Source organism: Dunckerocampus dactyliophorus, chromosome 10 (genome assembly GCF_027744805.1).
Source record: "Dunckerocampus dactyliophorus isolate RoL2022-P2 chromosome 10, RoL_Ddac_1.1, whole genome shotgun sequence".
Classification (NCBI taxonomy): Eukaryota; Metazoa; Chordata; class Actinopteri; order Syngnathiformes; family Syngnathidae; genus Dunckerocampus; species Dunckerocampus dactyliophorus.
The window spans coordinates 25,610,139-25,629,405 of record NC_072828.1 but is presented as its reverse complement, the minus strand read 5'-3'; the positions used below and the strand labels follow the sequence as shown (position 1 = coordinate 25,629,405).

The 19,267-nt window shown below is 40.1% G+C and overlaps 1 protein-coding gene across 1 annotated transcript; it reads right to left on the bottom strand.

The window, feature by feature from the left end:
- Positions 1-473: 473 nt before the first annotated feature.
- Positions 474-18,712, bottom strand: slc5a5 (solute carrier family 5 member 5). Its single transcript, XM_054790606.1, has 16 exons — positions 18,682-18,712; positions 17,080-17,449; positions 15,276-15,341; positions 13,572-13,623; positions 13,422-13,489; positions 13,169-13,323; positions 12,938-13,078; positions 9,752-9,881; positions 8,316-8,404; positions 6,167-6,279; positions 5,940-6,010; positions 3,111-3,197; positions 2,584-2,774; positions 2,331-2,428; positions 2,005-2,090; positions 474-826 (listed from the first exon to the last, which is right to left on the bottom strand). Exons 2-16 carry the CDS (start codon positions 17,446-17,448, stop codon positions 674-676), a joined length of 1,869 nt encoding a protein of 622 aa, XP_054646581.1. The 5' UTR covers position 17,449; positions 18,682-18,712; the 3' UTR covers positions 474-673.
- Between the last annotated feature and the right edge of the window lie 555 nt (positions 18,713-19,267).

Here is a 19,267-nt window from a genome sequence, read left to right as displayed (position 1 = left end):
TTTAATATCACGAATGGAGGCCGAATCCAGCACGGACGCCGGGATCCTGACCGAGCGCGCGCCCGCGGAGGAAGAGCAGCTTAACGGCTTGTCCTTGACCCACCATCGCGCGGCCCCCTCGCAGCTCGACTCGGACGCCAGCGCGGAACAAATGGAGGTGGCGAAGGTGCGTGTCGAGGAAGAGAGGACCCTGACGGACCATTTAAACAAACGATTGCTCTCCTCTTTCCTGGAGAAGCTCAACGAAAGGGACCTGGCTCTTCCAGGAGTTGAGCGTCTCGACTGCGCTGTAGCGGACGAGGACTCCAACAGGGCCGCTGATGAGTGGTGACTCACTCGGGCACGAGCCACGCGGAAGTGGCTCCATCAGGAAGAATGCATGGACAGACACCGCACCACATTCAACTACACTTGCAACGGTGTCTTTTGTAAAAATGGCAACGGTTAAATATAAAATAATGCATTGTGCTCTTCAAAGTTGTTTTCTTTGTTTGTTGTAGCATTTTTCTAAAAGTCTGTAGTGCTCCAGATAGGACATGGGGGGGACAATAATAAAACATTGGTTTATTAACATGACAGTATGACAAGCGCTTTTCATTTCACCCACAGTATTTCTAAACATGGGTTGTTGAAGAGACCAAAATGATGAATAAAAACTTAACTGAAAAAAGACTCATGTAGCAGACGGCAAATCTTTTCGGCTTAATACACTTGGAGAAGGGAATGTGATATACTGAGCATTATTCGATTTTTGTGCGTGACTTTCATCATGTTTGTGCGGCTCTTTCAAGCACTCAAGCTGTTGTCTTTCGAGACACGGCTTAACCTGGGGGGAAAAAACATGACAAAACAAGTTAAAAAAATTGTATAAATGCATAAGACAGTAGAACCTACTTATCTCAACGCCCTGTGGACTGGATCAACATAACCAAAGCAAGCCATTGCATGCACATTTACTTGTGACTTGGCCAGAGACGTGACTGTGATCATAAAGGGGTTTTGAACCTACGGCATTTTGTTGACATGATCTTCCTCCATTGTGCATGTTTTTATTTCTTTTTAAGTCTTTTCCGCGGTTTTTGTACAATACGGTCGTCCCTCACCACATCGCGCTTCGAATTTTGCAGCTTCACTCGCACAGTTTTTCAAAAATATACTCATTAAATCAGGCTGTTTTGTGGTTGAATACAGCCTATTAGTAAAAATGCAAATTTTTGCAAATTGTACTTATTGTTTGTGCAAATTAAGCATTTTCAAGCATAAAAATGGTTAAAATAGAAAAATAGGCATTCAGGAAAGATGCTGTGAATAATATGTAGTATTCTCCTCTGGACACTAGGTGTTAGTAATGTTGCTGTAATGTTTGGTGAGAGACACAAGCACCAGACTTGATCGCCAAAACAACAGGCTTTTATTGCAAGTTAAAATGGTCTCACATCAGGCACAATAATCCCAAATAAAAACACGGGCTGTTGTGGCTGTAATCCACCCCAAACTCAACCCTGAACCACTGAAGTCACTTCCTGACCGCCTGACACTCTGCTCCCCTAGGGAACAAATTTCTAGTAACACCCTCGGGTCTGAAGCCAATTAACTGCGATAATCAAGGGACTACCCTGTTGGACGTAACAAACGTTCCACAAAATCAAGTCCCCAAATAAAGCACCCTACGTGCTGCTGACTCACTGTCGGTGCAACTTTTATGGAGTGCGACAATTAAATAACACGCCACGGGGCCAAAGAATGTTGTAAGTGCCAACAATTTGATAAAAGAACGTGAGAAACGTTGTTGAATTTGATCTCTCCAGAATGTACCAGAAATTCACAGCGATAAGTTAGTTTATAAATTAAGGAAACAAAGTCAGCTGGATTAGGCTCTTTTGGAATGAATTAACGAAAATCGAGGTACCACTGTAACTAAATGGAGGCACTGAGCTATGACTAAAAGTACATGCAAATACTGGGATAGTGAAGGAATGACAGTGAATACTTTGGGGCAGTTACCTCGCATTCTGCTAGGATGACCACCTGCTTTTTCCTCAGGTCCCACCATAACAATCCCGGTTTAATATCAGCTCTCTTCGTTGGTCCTGCATGTTGAGAGAAATGCTCAAATTTGCTCCGTTGGACTAAAATGTGATGCCATTCACTTGCAAAAGGGCCAAGACCCGGATAACCACTTTAATAAATTAACACTACTGAAAAAGCTTTCTCAACGAGGCTTCTTGCTGCCTTTTTTTTGCTGAAGGACACGAGAGAAGAAGACGTTTGTGCCAAGAATTGGCATAATTCATTCACTGATGTGCTCTCAAGTCTCTTCGTCTACTTACCTGAAACAGAGCTTACAAGCATCCCAACCAGGACAGCCAAGATTATTGCTATGCCACCAAGATAGAGGTAGGATATGGCGTAGAGATCATGCAGGCCCCTAGATTTAGCAAAAATAATAAATAAATGTCGTCATATCTTTGATATCATCGATATAATAAAAAGTTGCATGAGCAGCATCCACAAAATGATCTTAATTCTTAATTTGGGATTATTCCATAAAGCACAATTAGAACACTTTAGGGTGTCACTGACCCGGTACTGTCAGGGAGAAGTGGTGTTGAAATGAAGTGCTGCTGTTGAGTGTCGTTCAGGATTCCAGGCTCACACCCGCCTATGTAAGTCGGCAGCACGCCCATGGTCGTCTCGCTGGGCGGGTGAAGAGTGGAACCAACAGCCAGCCACAAAGACACACACAGACCCACGGACACGCCTGAGAACGCCCCCTGGAACAAACATGCGGCGTTGGAGCCATTTGTACCTGCCAACCCCCTGACCACACGGTACTACCCGTCACAGGGCAGCCGAGCACTCGCGAGTCAGTCTTTTATAAGATTTTTTTTTACATTTTATTGAAATATGTCACTTTTAAAAAAACTAAGCCATAAATGTTAAGAACCTTGCAAAAAATGGCTCATTCCACCAGAGTGTTTTCTGTCCAATCACTGTGTCCCGTGTCCATATTGCCATACTATCCATTATATTAAATTATATTATGTGTATGGAAAGATGTCGAATTACAGTACAGGGCAATATCATCCTGGAGGAATAAAACAACTCACCAATTTGTTTGTGCCTGGAACAAACATCCCCAAAATGAACACACCCAGTAACGGACCACTGATGGCAGCCATGACTGTGAAGGACGCCTGAGGAGAGAGCACAGTCACCGTGTGGGCATTGCTCCTAAGTTGTTCCAGAGTTCACTCAGTTGAGCACAGACGTCTGCCAAGGTTTAACTGTTCACAAAAGTGCACATATTTGGGGGTGCTGCATATATATGTTAGTTAGTGTGCTGAATTGAAAACTATTAAGAGGGAAAACAAGTTATTCTTACAAGAAAAAGACAACTTTCTGTAACAGAGTTGTTTTTTAAAGTTATAATTAGGGATGTCCCGATCCGATCTTCAGGATTGGGATCGGCTGCCGATGCGATGTATTTGTGAAGAGCGGATAATATCGGCCCCCGCCACGAGATTGGCATCGATCCGGTTGCCGTATCACATTCGTAACTCTGAGCCACACTCCAACATGGTAGGTGCAGTAAAGCGCCTCAAAGCTGGTTGCCACTCGAATGCCGGCACCCGCAAGACACCACCATGCAGACATGTCCGTGGTGTACCGTGGTGAAGTTATGTTCACGTTGGACGTCGGATGTTGACTTCCGTACGTACAGCGGTAGTTCCCTCTCACTCTGCCCGGACTGCTGTGACATGGTGTCGGGAGCTCGCACGGGAAGTGCCGCTCTGGTCGCTTATAATAGGAACCGCACAAACACTACTAAACAAGTCGAAACGGCGGCGGAAAACCTTGGAAACTCCTCTGTAACAGCGCGAATGGAAGCTAGCGGGGTTTGCTTAGTTTAGCTAGTGCAGCTGTGTGTGTGCAAATCAGGCGGGATGAGTTATTTGAACTCTGTTGTGTTTTACTGCTTTGATGCAAGGACCACTTTACAACGCCCACTGACGACCTGCAGGTTCTGAGTGGGAAAAGACGAGGCACGTTTATTCTCGCACCCAGCGTGTATCAAACGTCAGTTGCCATTCTCAGCACACACAACACATTCCGGCCTTCAAAATAAGAGTTATAATATTGTGGGAATAAAGTCAAAATATAAGAGCAAAATATGTAAAGATTATTTAAGAAAGTCGAAACATTTGGAATATTTAAAAAACATCAAAAATGGGGGGGGAAAAAAAGAGTTCATCAAAATAGTGCATATTAATAATACGCTTTTTCACCTATATCACAAAGCTGAGACACAGTCATTTTCTTCAAATATATAAAATGTGTTAGCATAAGTACATCTGTTTGTGTACAAAATGTCAATGTGGCCCTTGAATCCTTTCATTTTTCAGCATGCGGCCCTCCGTGGAAAAAGTGTGGTCACCCCTGACGTAACAGGTACTGTAAGTGAGCACACATAGGGCAACTACTACTGCTATGGGGGAAAATGAACAACAATTACGTGAACTGTAAACATAACTTGAGCAACATGTTTTCAGAACAAGTGCCGCAAGGCATGCTGGGAAGCCGGAAGCACTCCCAGCGATGCTCTGAAGAGCAAGTGCAGCCAGGTCCCAGGCAACAGGGAGTAGGCAAGAGAACATTAATAAAGATGGAGAAGATTGGATCGGTTGTACTTTTTTTTTTTTTTTTTGAATACTTGAAACCTCATCCAGACTCTACCTCCAGCGTCCCCCTGGTAAGTTAAATTTGAGCCCCTGTTTTAGACATGATAAACAGAGGGTATATGAGTTTGTTTTGTGAAACTGTCTGGAGGGGAGACATGGGCTGGGTTCCAAATCATACACTTCCACACTTAGGCTGTACGTGCACTGTGTACTTGGTCCCTGAGGGCACATACTTTCAGTATAATTCTTACTGGAAACGGCATCCTGTTCTTCTTCTCTTCTTTTTAATTGCGAATTGCAACCACAAGGGGAGTTGATCGCCGCGGATGCGAAGGTCACTTGGATATTTTGTGAAGCAACACATGTAGATATGCTAACTAGTTCGATGTAGTTCAAGAAAAAAGCTGCAACTCAGCTTTGTGATACAGATGAAAAAGTGTATTAGTATCAACTTCGCTCTTTTTCGCCCCATTTTTGCATTTTTTTTTAATGTTCCAAATATTTCAACTTTCTTTTTAAATAATCTTGATCAATTTTCCTTCACATAATATGACTTTATTCCCACAATAGTTAGACTTTATTTCAATCATGCTATAACTTTTTTCTCGACCGAATTTTCTAAAAATTACAACTTTGTTGTTCTGTTTCTCATATTATTAAGACATTTTAAAAAATTATATTTAATAAATAAATATTTAAACTATGATATTAGAATGACATTATTTTTTTCTCATAATACTTTTAGTTTATTCTCGTAAAATTGTGACTTTTTTTCTCCTAATGTTTTGACTTTATTCTTGTATAATTACAGCTGATTTTTTCATTTCTGCTGCGATTTTTTTTTTAGCTTTTTTTTCCCACTAAATGACTAAAGTCATTCCACTAAAATTACTTTTTTTTCTAATATTTTGACTTTATTCAACATAACGTCTTTTTTCTTTAATATTTAAACTTTATGCTCCTAAAATGTTATCAAAAAATGATCAAAATGACAACTTTTTCTAGTTAGATTACCATTTTTTCTCGTAATAGTTTGACCGTATCCTTGTGTAGTCACTGCTGACTTTTCCTTTTTTTTGCGGGCCAATAAAAAAGCAGACGCGGGCCGCGCTCGGACGCCCCTGTCCTAAAATGTCAGCTAAAGGCCGTCTCTACTGTAGTTCATAGGACACATATCACGTAATGCTGCTGTTTACAATGGATGATAAAAATGGATGCGTGATGATAAAAAGTCGGTGCACCACATTGATTGTGTACCTGAAGAACTCCCCAGTCAAGGAGGGAGGATAGAGCAGCTACAATTATACAAGCAGTTCCATAGACGAAGGCTTGAAGGAGAAAAAGAAACAGCATCAATAGGTTATTCAGTGTCCTGGAATCATCTCCATCATGCGTCCGTTCTGCATCTCATCCAAGGCTTTGCGCTTTTCAAACTAAAGCGGGAGTGCGATGAAGAGGAACAGGAACCAAAGTGCTCAACCTACACAGTCCTTTGGAAAGAAGGATTTGTTTCTTCTGGTTCATGCGGCGCAGGTGAGGTCGTAGGAGGTCCTTCATTGTTACTGCAGCCATCGCGTTGATACTCGTGGAAACCGTGCTGTCAACGATGAACAAGGGAAAATCAAATTCCAGTGGAACCTCGGCTTGCGTGTTTTCCGGTTAACGTGAAAAATGTATGGCAAAATTTTGACCCGGTTTGCATACATTTTTCAGTTAGTGTACAATATTCTAAGCACATGTTATGTATTTTGAAATTTTGAAGTAGTTTTTTTTTCAAGCATAAAAATGGCCCATTGAACTAAAATACAGATATAAGGCATTCAGAAGACGCATTCAAAGACGTAATGTTCGGTGAGACGCACAAGCGCCAGACTTGGTCGCCCGAACAACAGGCCTTTATTGCAGGTTTGAAGTATTTCACAACAGAGAGACTATTCCTTATTAAAAATCCCTAATAAGAACGTGGGCTACTGTAACCCACGTCTAGCTGAAACTCAACTCTTAAACCTCCGACGTCACTTCCTGTCCACCTTTCAATTAGCTTCCTGAAGGAATATATTTATAGCAACACACATGAGCACAAGTCTTATTTATGTCTCAAATTGCTTATTTCCTATTGTTATGTCTACTATATTGGGTAATATGAGTGTGAATGTAACTATAGGGGTGTTAGTTCATGTCTAGAGGGCTCTAATAATGTTAAAAATCATATTTAGAGGGTCTAAACAGTTTTGTATGCTACAATCATATAATAAATGCACTTATCAAGGTCGGGTCTGGAACGAATTAACCGTGATAAACGAGGGATTATTATGATTTGATATACATTATTTCTCCTGGGAAAATTGTTTCAGTTAGAGTACATTTCGGTTGGAGTCGGACCTTCAAGATTGGGTTAATGCTGCTAACCAGGTTTCCATTGTGTAGTGCTTAATGGAAAACTGCACATTTTTTGGAATTTTGCCCCATCATCCACGATCCGAGAGCTACAGATCAAAGTCTTATTCATCTTGTGTGTGAATTTCTGACTTGTAGGCAATGTATTTCTGTCCCAGTAGGGGACAACAGTTCTCTTTTCCTCCAACCGGCAGCGACAGATTGTCTATGAAGACGACGGATCGTGGGTTGAGAGAGGAAAATGGCAAAACACGTGCAGAAATCGAGCGGAGACAAAAAATACAATTAGCTAACACTGTCACAGAGCTTGTCTGCCTTTAGTAGCGACGCGATCGCATGGGTGATGTAGGTGATGTAGACGCAAATGCAGTTGACGATGGCAGTCGAAGCAACAAGCTAGTGGTTAGCGTTGCTAAACCGTGTGGCGGGATACCGGAGCCCGACACCGGAAGCAGTTCAGAGTCGGGTGACTCAGAACCCGACCCTGATTCTTCTGACGAGTGGCTGCCGTCTGGATCGGTCAGCAGCACGGATTCATCCCCACATCCAGCAGACCCCACCGTCACTCTGCTTGATTTTGCTTCTCTGCAGAAAAAGCTCGTTTTCTCTGTTTTTTGGTCAAAGTCAGGTGTTTTTGCTGAAACTACCCTATGTTTTACCGCCAGTATCTAAACACCCAAAAAGGTGAGAAACAACCTTTTTTTCTGATGAAAGAAGAGAGTCTAAAGTTTCTTAGATGGTTTCAATATTTATGTAGTCCTAAAACTCAATATTCTGTGGGTCTCGAAAGTTCAGCAAAAATGCCCAAAACTCTGGCAGTATTGAGCTCTCTGCTCTGAACATGGCTGGCAGTCAATGGGTTAATATGCATGTGACTTTATATGTACTGTAAATGGAGCGCTGTTGGCGTTTGGAGTGTTTTTCAGAAGGCTTTAGAGGCGTAATAAGTGTTTCCCATTACGTGCATTCTTAGCAAGTCTTTTTAGCTGTTTTTATATCTTTACAACGCACAGAGAAGAGAAAGACATTCTGTATGTGTTAATTTCTCACATAAGGATTGTGGATGATGGGCAAAATTCCCAACAAAGATACAGTTTTCCTTTAACTCTATGTTGGGTATTCAATAAACTAGTTGTGGAAATGTCTCTGTAGAAGATCATAGACCAAAATAAAGTGGGAGTGACAGCATTCATTCATTTATTTGATGGATTATCAAGAAAGACAGGAGTCAAATACCTCAGAGTGCCGCTGTATGCGCAGGCCAGGAACAGACCCGGAAATCCAGGATAGTTTTTGAATATGTCCAGCACAAAGTATGGCATATACTGCCGAAAAAGAGAGAGCACAGTCACTGCGGGGGCATTGCTCCTAAGTTGTTCCAGAGTTAAAGACAAACAGTAAGTTCAAAAGAGGAGAATAACAGTTGAGCACAGACGGCTGCCAAGGTTGAACTGTTCACCAAAGTGGACATATTTGGGGGTGTTGCATACGAGGTGTGTCTGAAAAGTAACGGGACGGGGTGTGGTGTGTGAGCTGTGGGCAAAAGAGGGATTAGCAAATTGTGTTATCATCTAACATGATATCTTGGGAGTGTGTAACTGTAATTTCAGCTTTCTGCAACCTCTACTTTTTTTTTTTTTTTACATGCTTTTGTGTACAACTCATCTCAAAGCAAGACAGTCAAAGTCATGTTGATGACATTCTTCGATGCGAGAGGCACAGTCCACAACTTGTGGCTGCTTCACCCCGACAGTGCCCTGAGCATCCGGCAGTTCTGGGCTGTAACAACCTCCCTATTCACCTGACCTTGCTCCGTGTGACTTTTTTCTTTTCCCCAAGCTTAAGGGGTTCGTCAAGTGGACCCGTTTTGAAGACGAGGAGGCCACCATGAGGGCTGTAACGACGGAGCTAAGGAACATTCCGGAAGAATCCTTCCAGCAGTGCATAGAAGCGTGGCAGAGAAGGATGGAAAAGTGCTTTAAACTTGAGGGGGATGACTTTGAAGGTGAAACCATGGAAACTGGTGTTTGGACTTGAAATGAATTGTTGGTGACACCAGTCCCGTCACTTTTCAGACACACCTCGTATATATGTTGATGTCGCAAACTATACTTACGAGGAAAAAAGTCACAATTTTCTGTAACATAGAGTTGAAATATTTCAGAAAAATGTGTTTTTTTTTAAGTTGTAATATCATGAGAAACAAACAAAACAAAAGAACGTTATAATTCCTGGAAATTTTAGTTGTGGAAGCAGTTATAATATTATGGGAATAAAGTCAAAATAATACGGGAATAAAGTCAAAATATTACAAGGACAACATTTCTGAAGATTATTGAAGAAAGTTGAAATATTTGGAAAATAAAAAAAAACAGCAAAAATGGGCAAAAGAGAAATTCATCAAAAAAGTTCAGACTAATATTTTTGAATATGTCCAGCACAAAGTATGGCATCTACTGCAGAAAAATACTAGTTTCATCCTTTTTACAGTGAAAAAAGAGAAACTTCAGTTTTCATGAGTATTAGTGCCTCATACGATTTATCAGACGAGCTCAAGCGCAGGTAACATCTAAAGTCAACCGCTTTAAACCGAGAGAAGCAAGGTGAAATAGTGTGACTGGTTCTTCGGTAGCAGCGCTCAACAACACGACACCATGTAGAGCTCGACTTACTAGATCAGGCGAAGAAAATCTCCCAGACCTCAGTGGATCACAGTTGACATAATAAGCAAACATGACGATGCCGCAGGTTGCCGCACTTCCCACAATGAGGAATAAGCCCAACTGGTTGATAAGTAATGCCCTGTGGGGGAAAAAGTCACATGTTTAAATTATTATTATTCTTTAAAAATATTATATTAATATTATATTATTAAAAATATTATTTACTGAGCAAAAGGTGACGGAAGGTTCGTGAAATACAATGAAAAATATTAAGCTTTTTTAAAGGGGAAAGAAGTTATTCAGATAACCTCTAATAAAAACAAATGACTAACAAATGTAATCTTACTTATTTTTTATATCAGTCTAATTTTGCCATTGCTACACTACGGTTACGCATACTGTACCTACACATGCTACTTACTAATTCAGTTAGTAACAGAGTTACATCATTTTCAAAGTAACTAATTACCAGGGCTTCCTTAGATGACATATACCACACACACGACATCTAAGGAAAGCCCAAACTATCCTCAGGGATCCATCACACGCAGGACATGAACTGTTTCAACAGCAACCATCCGGTCGTAGATATTGGACTTGTAAGAGCCGGAACAAACAAGTTTAAAACATTTTTTTTACCACAGAGCAATAGTTGTTGGACCAATTCTCACATTTCCACTACAGTCGGCCCTCGTTACATCGCTCCCTCACTCTATCATGTTTTTTCAAATATTAATTAATAAATAATTGCTCTTTCGCGGTTGAATACGGCCTATTATTAGTGAAAAAAAGCATATTTAAGCTAATTGCACTTACCGATAATCTTAGCCTAAATTCAGCATTTGCAAGCATAAAAATGGCTAAATGAACTAACTAAATGAACTAAAATACAAGGCAGAAGAAGCCTTCTAATTGTGAATGTTGTACAGTACCATATTCTACATTGGCCACTAGGTGTCAGGAACACGTTTACTGTGACACTGCTCGAGCAGGAGTTTTATTTACGTCTTTTAAATGGCTTATTTACTCTTATTTTCTCTACTATATTGGTTAATACGAGTGTAAAGCCATTTAAAGTCGCTCTTACAGTACATTGATGTATTGCAATGGCGGAAGTACGCTGGAAGTATGCTGTCCAGAAAAAAACAACAAGGAACTGCTCTCACGTGGTCCTATTTTGGGTAATACAAATATAAAGGTGACTATATGGGTGTTGTTTTATGTCTTGAGGGCTCTAATAATGTTAAAATCACATTTTGAAGATCGTAAACAGGTTTTCTATGCCATAACCACCAAAACATTCCACTTATTAATATTGAATCCTACTTTGTGCAAATGCACTTATTGCGGCCGGGTCTAGAACCAGTTAACCACGATAATAAACGAGAGACGACGAAATCTTTTTTGCACGTCGGGTACCATGTGTGGTCATATTTGCACGACTTCATGTTGTTTGCACTTCATGCATCATGTAAAATCTATTTGCACGACTCAACATTGTTTACACCTCATGCATCACGTATGATCATATTTTTAATGGGTGAAGGATAGCGACCTTAAATTGTGATCTGATATTATAACCTCAAGTAATATTTACTGATTTCAAAATCTTGAAGATAAACTGGATAAGGAAAATTGTAATATCGTAAATGTGGTCCCTTCAGGTATAAAAGCACCGTGTGTTCAAAGTAAAAGAAAAAAACTGATGAGTAATCTGTGTCATATGTTTATCACTGTTAACAGGAATGAGGATTTATAAAAAGATATATACAAGTTGGACGAAAGATTTAAAAGATTTTGATGCCCAAGCAAAACTGAAAGCAAGTTTGCTTGTTTGGGACTGTGAAAAAGTACAAAAAACTTGGAAGGACGTTGAAAGGTGGCTTTGAAGTATCTGTAATGAGATTTGTCTTCTTCAAGATACGTGCAAAATTTGAAATCCCTTAATACAGCAAATAAGATTTTCATCATCGGTATATAAAAAAGATCAAAAATGTATAAAACAGACTTAAAACAAGTTTTAAGACAGGTAGAAACAGAATTCACATTTCTTACAAACAACCATTAAACTGAAATCGGCTGTTCATCAGCTGATCAAAAGTTTAAGACCATAGCGAAAAAAAACAAACAACCCCCCCCCCCCCTTGTGCCATTGTTGTTCATCACCTGAAAAAATGGTTTGGGCATGCTTGATGCCAGCGCTTCCAGCAGGCTACTGCGAATGTTGCTTCATGGCTTCATGGACGGCATCCACCGTCTGGAACTGATGTCAATTTTTGTAAACCTCCCTTGCCATCCATCCCCCAAATGTTGGCAATTGGATTTAGATCAGGGGAACACGCATGATGGTCCAAAAGAGTGAGGTTATTCCTCTGGAAGAAGTCCTTTTTCAGGCGGGTATTGTGATCTGCAGCGTTGTCCTGCTGAAAAAGCCTGTCATTACCACACAGACGAGGGCCTTCAGTCACAAGGGATGCCCCCCGCAACATCTCCACATAGCCAGCTGCCGTTTGACGCCCCTGCACAACCTGAAGCTCCATTGTTCCATTGAAGGAAAAAGCACCGAAGATCATGATGGCGCCCCCTCCACTTTGCCGTGTGGAAAACATCTCAGGTGGGATCATGCTAGTAACGTTGGAAGCCATCAGGACCATCAAGGTTCCATTTTTTTGTACCAGTAACAACATTCATTTGGGCCGAGGATCGCCCCGTGTCTTGGGAAGGACAGCCAATCGGATCCACCGGCTCAGGGCTGGTGACATTTTTTTGGACCTACCACTTGACTTTTTTGTTCCATAACCCACAGGGTGTTTGAAGAAGTTTCAAATGGCTGTCTTACTGCGTCCAACTTCAGCAGCAGAGGCGCGCTGTGAGAGGCCTTGCTTATGCAGCTCAATAATCCGACCGCGTTCAAAGAGAGAAAGCTTTTTGGCCTTTGCCATCAAGAGTTCATGACAGTGTGAATACCTGACAAAAAATGACACTGAATCCACAGTTTTAGCAAGATTTTGTGTGGTCTTAAACTTTTGATCAGCTGATGTGGAGGACAAATTACCAGGACAAGCCACTATATGGAGGCTGGCATTTTCATTTATCGCATGATTGACTTATTTAGTTTTTTTTCTGAACGAGAAATCTCATCATGTTTTAATCCCACGAGATCTCGTGACACCCCTTCGTGTCTAGTCTACTCACCACCGGGCATCTCTTTCTGTTTTGCAGGAGACATAACGCTGGACTTGAGCTTGGTTTGCGCCGTACATGGACAGCCAGACAAGCGCACCCCCCACGGACAAGCTCCAGAAAGTGTAACGCCGACGTGGGTCAAAGTCAAAACTGTTCAAATAGTTCAGATATAACAACTTTTTAGTACAATAACCTCATTATAAACTTTGAGTAAAATACCTGCCTATAACTTCCACATACTCATTGAAATTAATCCGTGATCCATTGTAGGCAATTTCCAGTACCATTGCAGGACCACCAACAACAACTGTACCATGGATGAAAATGGCCACAAAGCCTGAAAGCATAATAATGATCTGGAAAACATCCGTCCAGATCACAGCTTTTATTCCCCCCTACCACGGACACATAAGTGAGGAAACATTTAGACAGTGAGGCATAAAGGGACATCTCGGGGAGTGCTGACATCAGCGGACATGCTTGATGACTTTACCAGTGTTGTGTACAGGGTGCAGATGATTCCAGTCGAGAAGAGAGACAGCCACATATTGAGTCCAGTTGCTGGAAGTGAACATGCAGCAAAGCTGACTAGCGTGCTTGTACTGTAAGCAATACTTCTTGTAGGTAATGGAACTTACTGTACCTTGGTTAAGGATGAGTGCAGGCGCATAGATGACAATGCCTGTGTAGAGCATCTGGGGAACGGAACCAGACGTGCAAGACATACAAGCAACAAAGACTTTGAGACATCGAACACACTGGCAATGCTATTAATATGTGTTGAATGCGACCTCGAAAGAAAATGATCTTATCATGCAATAACGACTGTGTATCTACCAGTCTGCTGTTGAAAGTTGAATCAATAGTTATTACTTAACTCTGAAATAGAAGAGAATAGCTCGTTCTCATAGTAATTTAGTAGGTCAGAGTACAATAGAACGTAATTAATCCTAATTACAAACAAATTCACAGTTTTTTACTAGGTAAACGTGATTTTCTTTTAATCACTGAAGATTTTCAGTAAATATATCAAATTAATATTGACATTTCTTAATATGCATTCATATAGTTCATTTATTTTCAATGCCAAGAAGTGTACTTCTGTCAAGAAATGAAATGATGTGCAATTATCGCACAGTTGAAAGCAAAAAAACAAAACAACCAAGAGGTGCACGATAAATACTGACGAATGCATTTTAAAAAATCGTGGGTTGGTGTGAGCGAATGAAGCACTCTTTTTGTTTTGATGTGCCGTAACTTCCCCTGAGCTCACTTGTACACAAACATGGCGCCGATCATGTGGGACTTCTCACTGTTTCAAAGGAAGACATTTCACCAAATATTTCAAAAAGTTGGCATATTAAAGAAAACCAGTTAAAAAAAAAAAGTCATAATATTATGAGAAACAAACCAAACAACATCGTAATTTTTGGAAAATTAGTTGGGAAAAAAGTTATAATATTATAGGAATAAATTAAAAATATTTTGTGAATAAGTTGTAATATGAGAAATAAAACAACAATAAAATTGTAATTTTTCGAAAATTAGGTTGCGGAAAAAGTTAATAATGTTACGAGAATTATTATGGGAATAAAGTCATAATTACGAGAACAAAATTTACAAGAACAAAGTTGAAATAGCTGGAAAATGAAAAAAAACCAACAAATAAAATGTTATTTTATGAAAATAATGTCAAAATATTAAGACAAAAAAGTGATATTCTGACGAGAAAAAATGTACAGGAATAAAGTCGTAATATGAGGAATGATTATGCTCCAAATGCTCTCCAAACATTATGCCATGAGGGGAAAAAACATCGACCTTCAAACCTTATCAGCCACCAGAAACGCAAGCATCGCTACGATGCCCGGGGCTTGTTCCTATCACTTGTTTGAAAAGTGCAAAAAAAAAAAAGTTTGCCAGAGCCGACCTGAGGGCTAAAGCGATCTATGAAGAAAATGATGGTCCTGGATAACCAGCCCTTTTCCATTGTTGAAGATACCGGCTTTTGTCAGCTAGTAAGCCTCTCGGAGTCACGGTTTGTACTATTTATTTGTTTTCTTGTTAGCGGTGATGTCGTGATAGTATAATCTATAGGTACCGTTTGTCAAATCCAACTTTGTTTGCGTCATTCTTAGCTCCAGGTGTGCACAAACTACAGTTAAATCTTAATTTAAAAAAAAAGTACATATAAAAAGTTATTGGTTATCAGTATCGGGCTTGAGAAGCAGGAAGTTATCGCTATCAGCTTGAAAAAAAAAATCATGCATCCCTAAAAAACGCAATTTTCAACAGTGCTTACTGTATTGTATATCAAAGAATAAGACAACGTGTGCGCTTGTCTTACTGTGGCCACAAGAAACTGGACACTCCCCAGCAGCTGCATCCCTCTGCCGAACCTCATCTTCAGATACTGGAACAAGCACACACCTGCACTTATAACATGGCACAAAGTCTACACACACATTCCTTATCATTCCTCACCTCTTATATTCATTTTTTTTCTATTCATTTCATTTTTTACTGCATTTTATGAACAGAAAGATAAATGACAGGACAGGATTTTATATATTTGTATGCCTTAACAGCTCCGAATGAACTGAAAATTTAAATCAAGCTACAAGATACTATACATGTCTGAAAATGTATCTACCTCTCACTAGCCTCTTTAATAGTAGCAGAACATTTGAATCACGCTTTAACGACATTATGAGCCATGATGGGCTGCTTTCAAGACACCAGCTAATTTAAGTTGATTTCACATGTTTTGAGTGTAGACGTATTTCCTGGGATTTCTGAGCATGCTTCCAGTAAATGCATCAAACTGTACTTCCGCAGCAAGAGTTTCGTTAGTGAGAGATAAGAATATTCGCTTGCTGTTTCTCTTTGTCTTTCGGTTTATTTAGACCACACATACATGCATAATAAAGACGTTGTGATGTTCGGAGTGTCTGTGAATGCCCCCCGCTGTTGTCTAGTGTGAGGAAGTGTCGGACAACAGACGTGTTTGCGAGTTGGAGATACGTGTTCAGGTCAGAATAAACGTTATAAGAGAGAGTCAGGCTCGTTGTGACTGTGTGGGGACGCTATGGTGCCTGAGTCTGCCGTCATAACAAAGAAGTGTGGCTTGCACATGCGTTAATTACGCTAAAAATGTTAGCATAATTAATGAAATGAATTAGCTACTGCTGTTAACGCGCTATTTTCGACAGCCCTAATAATTACACAATGTGCACCATAATCTGCAGAGAAACAGCGACTGTAATAAGTTCACTGATAATGAGTGGGACTAATAAAGCCTTCATAAAAATGCTTACTTTTTAATTTGTTTTCAAATTACACTGATACTGTACATCATTATAATAATGTGGATTTGTTTCATCCATATCCTTTCAATGCTACAGTGGAACCCCCTGACCTTGATGCACTTTGGACTGGCCGACATAAGCGGTTGTCAACATAGCCGAAATTGAAACCGAAATGAACTGCTTGCACATTTACGTGTGACTTTCACCAGGGACACAAGGATAATGGGCCATCATAAATGATTTTTCAACCAATGGCAGTTTGTTGACATGGCTTTCCTCCGTTTGTGCATATTTTTATTTGGATTCTTCTGTTTTGTGTATGGTTCTGAGCTGTGATTCAGGGGTTGGGCTATAGGGGGCGGTGGCGATTGGCTGCAAGTTAGAGCCAGACCAAGAGAGAAGAAGAGTTGCAGAGCCGTTGGCTGCATTGAAGTGTGTATGGCGTGTCTCTTGCTGTCAAGTATACAGTGCTGTTTTGGAGATGGCAATAAAAGATTGATATGTGCACAGTCATCCTGTCTCTTTATTACCCATTACCATATTTTATACTCTTATCTAACAGATGCTGCGGTAATTTCCTTGCATGTCTTGACTGCAATGATTAAAAAGGCTTTTGTACATGCGCAAATCTTTCTTCCTGTGGCGAAAAAATAAAAAAAATAAAATGGGTGCGTTTTGTTGCTGTGTTAGAATCCAGACAAATACTGCCGTAATTTGAAGCTTATTTTGCACTTAACAGGAAGTCACTGAGTTAAACTGAGTTAATATGGTCACTACAGTGACTGGTATTATATTCATACCGCATTTGTGTTCAGTTCAGACGTACAGTAGTTTAATTCTTACCTCATTGGTGCTTGTGATACCGAGGCGGAAGAAAACGGGCAGGAACAGGTAGGCTGTCAGCAGAGTGTTAATGCTTTGGCCGAGGCACATGTAGATGAATTTGAAGCCATAGCGAGAAGCCTCGGATGGAACTCCCAAAACCTGGACGGCTGACATAAAGCTGGCGCAGAGGGAGAGTCCAACGGGCACCGCTGGCAAACTGCGACGGCCGGTGAAGAAGTCATCCGTGTTTGCGTCCCGCGGCTTTTTCCTCAAGGCCTGAAAGACTCCTATGGCCATGGAGATCACAAGCATTGCAGAAAAGACTACATAGTCTTCCACGACAAAGCTCTGTGTGGATAGCTTGCTGGTTGTCTGCGCCTCCATCATTCTATGCAGTGGAAAGAAAACGCATCAGAGAGGATAACCATGCATTCACGGCCTTGCAAATTTGTGGATATTTGGTAAAAATTTTTTTTTAATGAATATATATAAATATATATATATATAAATATAAATAAATAAATATCTGCAAAATGTGTTCAGTATCGGTTGATTTCACTCATGTATAATCGGAATTGGCAGCATAAAACCCGTCACTGATAATGCTTTTCCAGCAATCTCTGAGATTTCGCACTTTGTTCGGTGGTTCTTGAATGCACCATAATTGTGGGCTGTGAAGGCTACACCGTGACTCCGATTCCATCTGTTCATTAATCATCATTATCATCCATTCGTGGTGAGTACGTACAGTACACATTTGATACTTTAAATGTGTTTATTAAGCGTGTGAGGCATTTTTAGAGCTTAAACCTGAATTGTGCATTTCGCGTTTAACTCAGCTTCTGTCACCAGTGAACAATGACAATTGAAGAGAAAAGGGGAGTCACTTTTATTGCAAATGTTGAGAAGGAGAACATCAACGTCATGCCAGCAGGAGCGTTTGGAGGGGTAAAAATAGACATTTTTACTATTCGCTGGCGGTCCTGGGAAGCAACTCCCACGAGAAGATAGATACAGTAAGTTATTGATCCCCAAGAGAAATTCACAAAATCATCAATCACAAATTCATCACTTTGAACAGTATAGCCACATCCGTGATGTCTTTGGGCAGAACATCACAAACATGTCATCCGTATTTCTGTATTGTTACGCTCAGTACTTTTAAAAGCATTACTCATTAGCAATTGGATGAGATCGTGTCTTACTGTGTGCATGTAACTTGTAACTTGTAACATGTAACATGCACCTTGCCTTGTCTAAAGCTTACATCACATCACAGATATGCATGATGCAAGGTGAGCAATCAGTTGTAAAACTATCTGAAGGTCAACATCTGATCGATGCAAGACCTTTCAATAATTTTCTTTACCCTTTCGTCTCTCGGGATTTATTTTGTTGCATTTCAGCCACAAAGAGATTACTTTTCATTCCTAAATATGTAGAATGAACCACATGAGCTTCAGTCGTAGTACTGTGTTGCGCTTATTAATGATTTCGGTTAGGAAAACTGATGAACTATTCCTCAATTCTGGAAAGCATGATTGATATCTTGTAGCTTACTGGCTTCCGTTGCGGTGCATAACCGTTGAGAGTCGAATGAAATTAATTCAAAAGACTCACCACTCTTTTGCTGGTCCTGTTTGACTTCCTTGGCAGGAGTGTGCTGATAGTTTGAATAGCAGCCCTGCTGCAGCATTGCAGCCACCAACCACCGATACACTCCCACAGGTAGGTGGTGCAGTCAAAGGTTTATAGCTTGTGCAACACAGGGATACTGTATACACTATAAAACATAGGTTTATACCTATGAACCGGGACCGCATACTTAAAAATGAAAGGATATATATACTGTATATATAGATATATATAAATATATATACTGCATATCACAACTGTTACAACTATCACAACAATCACCACATGTTTTCTTTAATATTTAAATTCTATGCTAGTAAAATGACATTATTTTTCCTCAAAATATTACAAAGTTATTTTTGTAAAATTGCAACATTTTTTTCTTAATATTGTGACTCTATTCAGGTAAAATTACAGCTGTTTTTTTTTCCATTTTCTGCTGTCGTTTTTTTTTTTTTTTTACATTTTCCAACTATTTCAACTTTCTTCTTGTAATGTTATGACTTTATTCCCACAATATTATAACTTTTTCCCCAACCTAATTTTCCAAAAATTACATCTTTATTTTGTT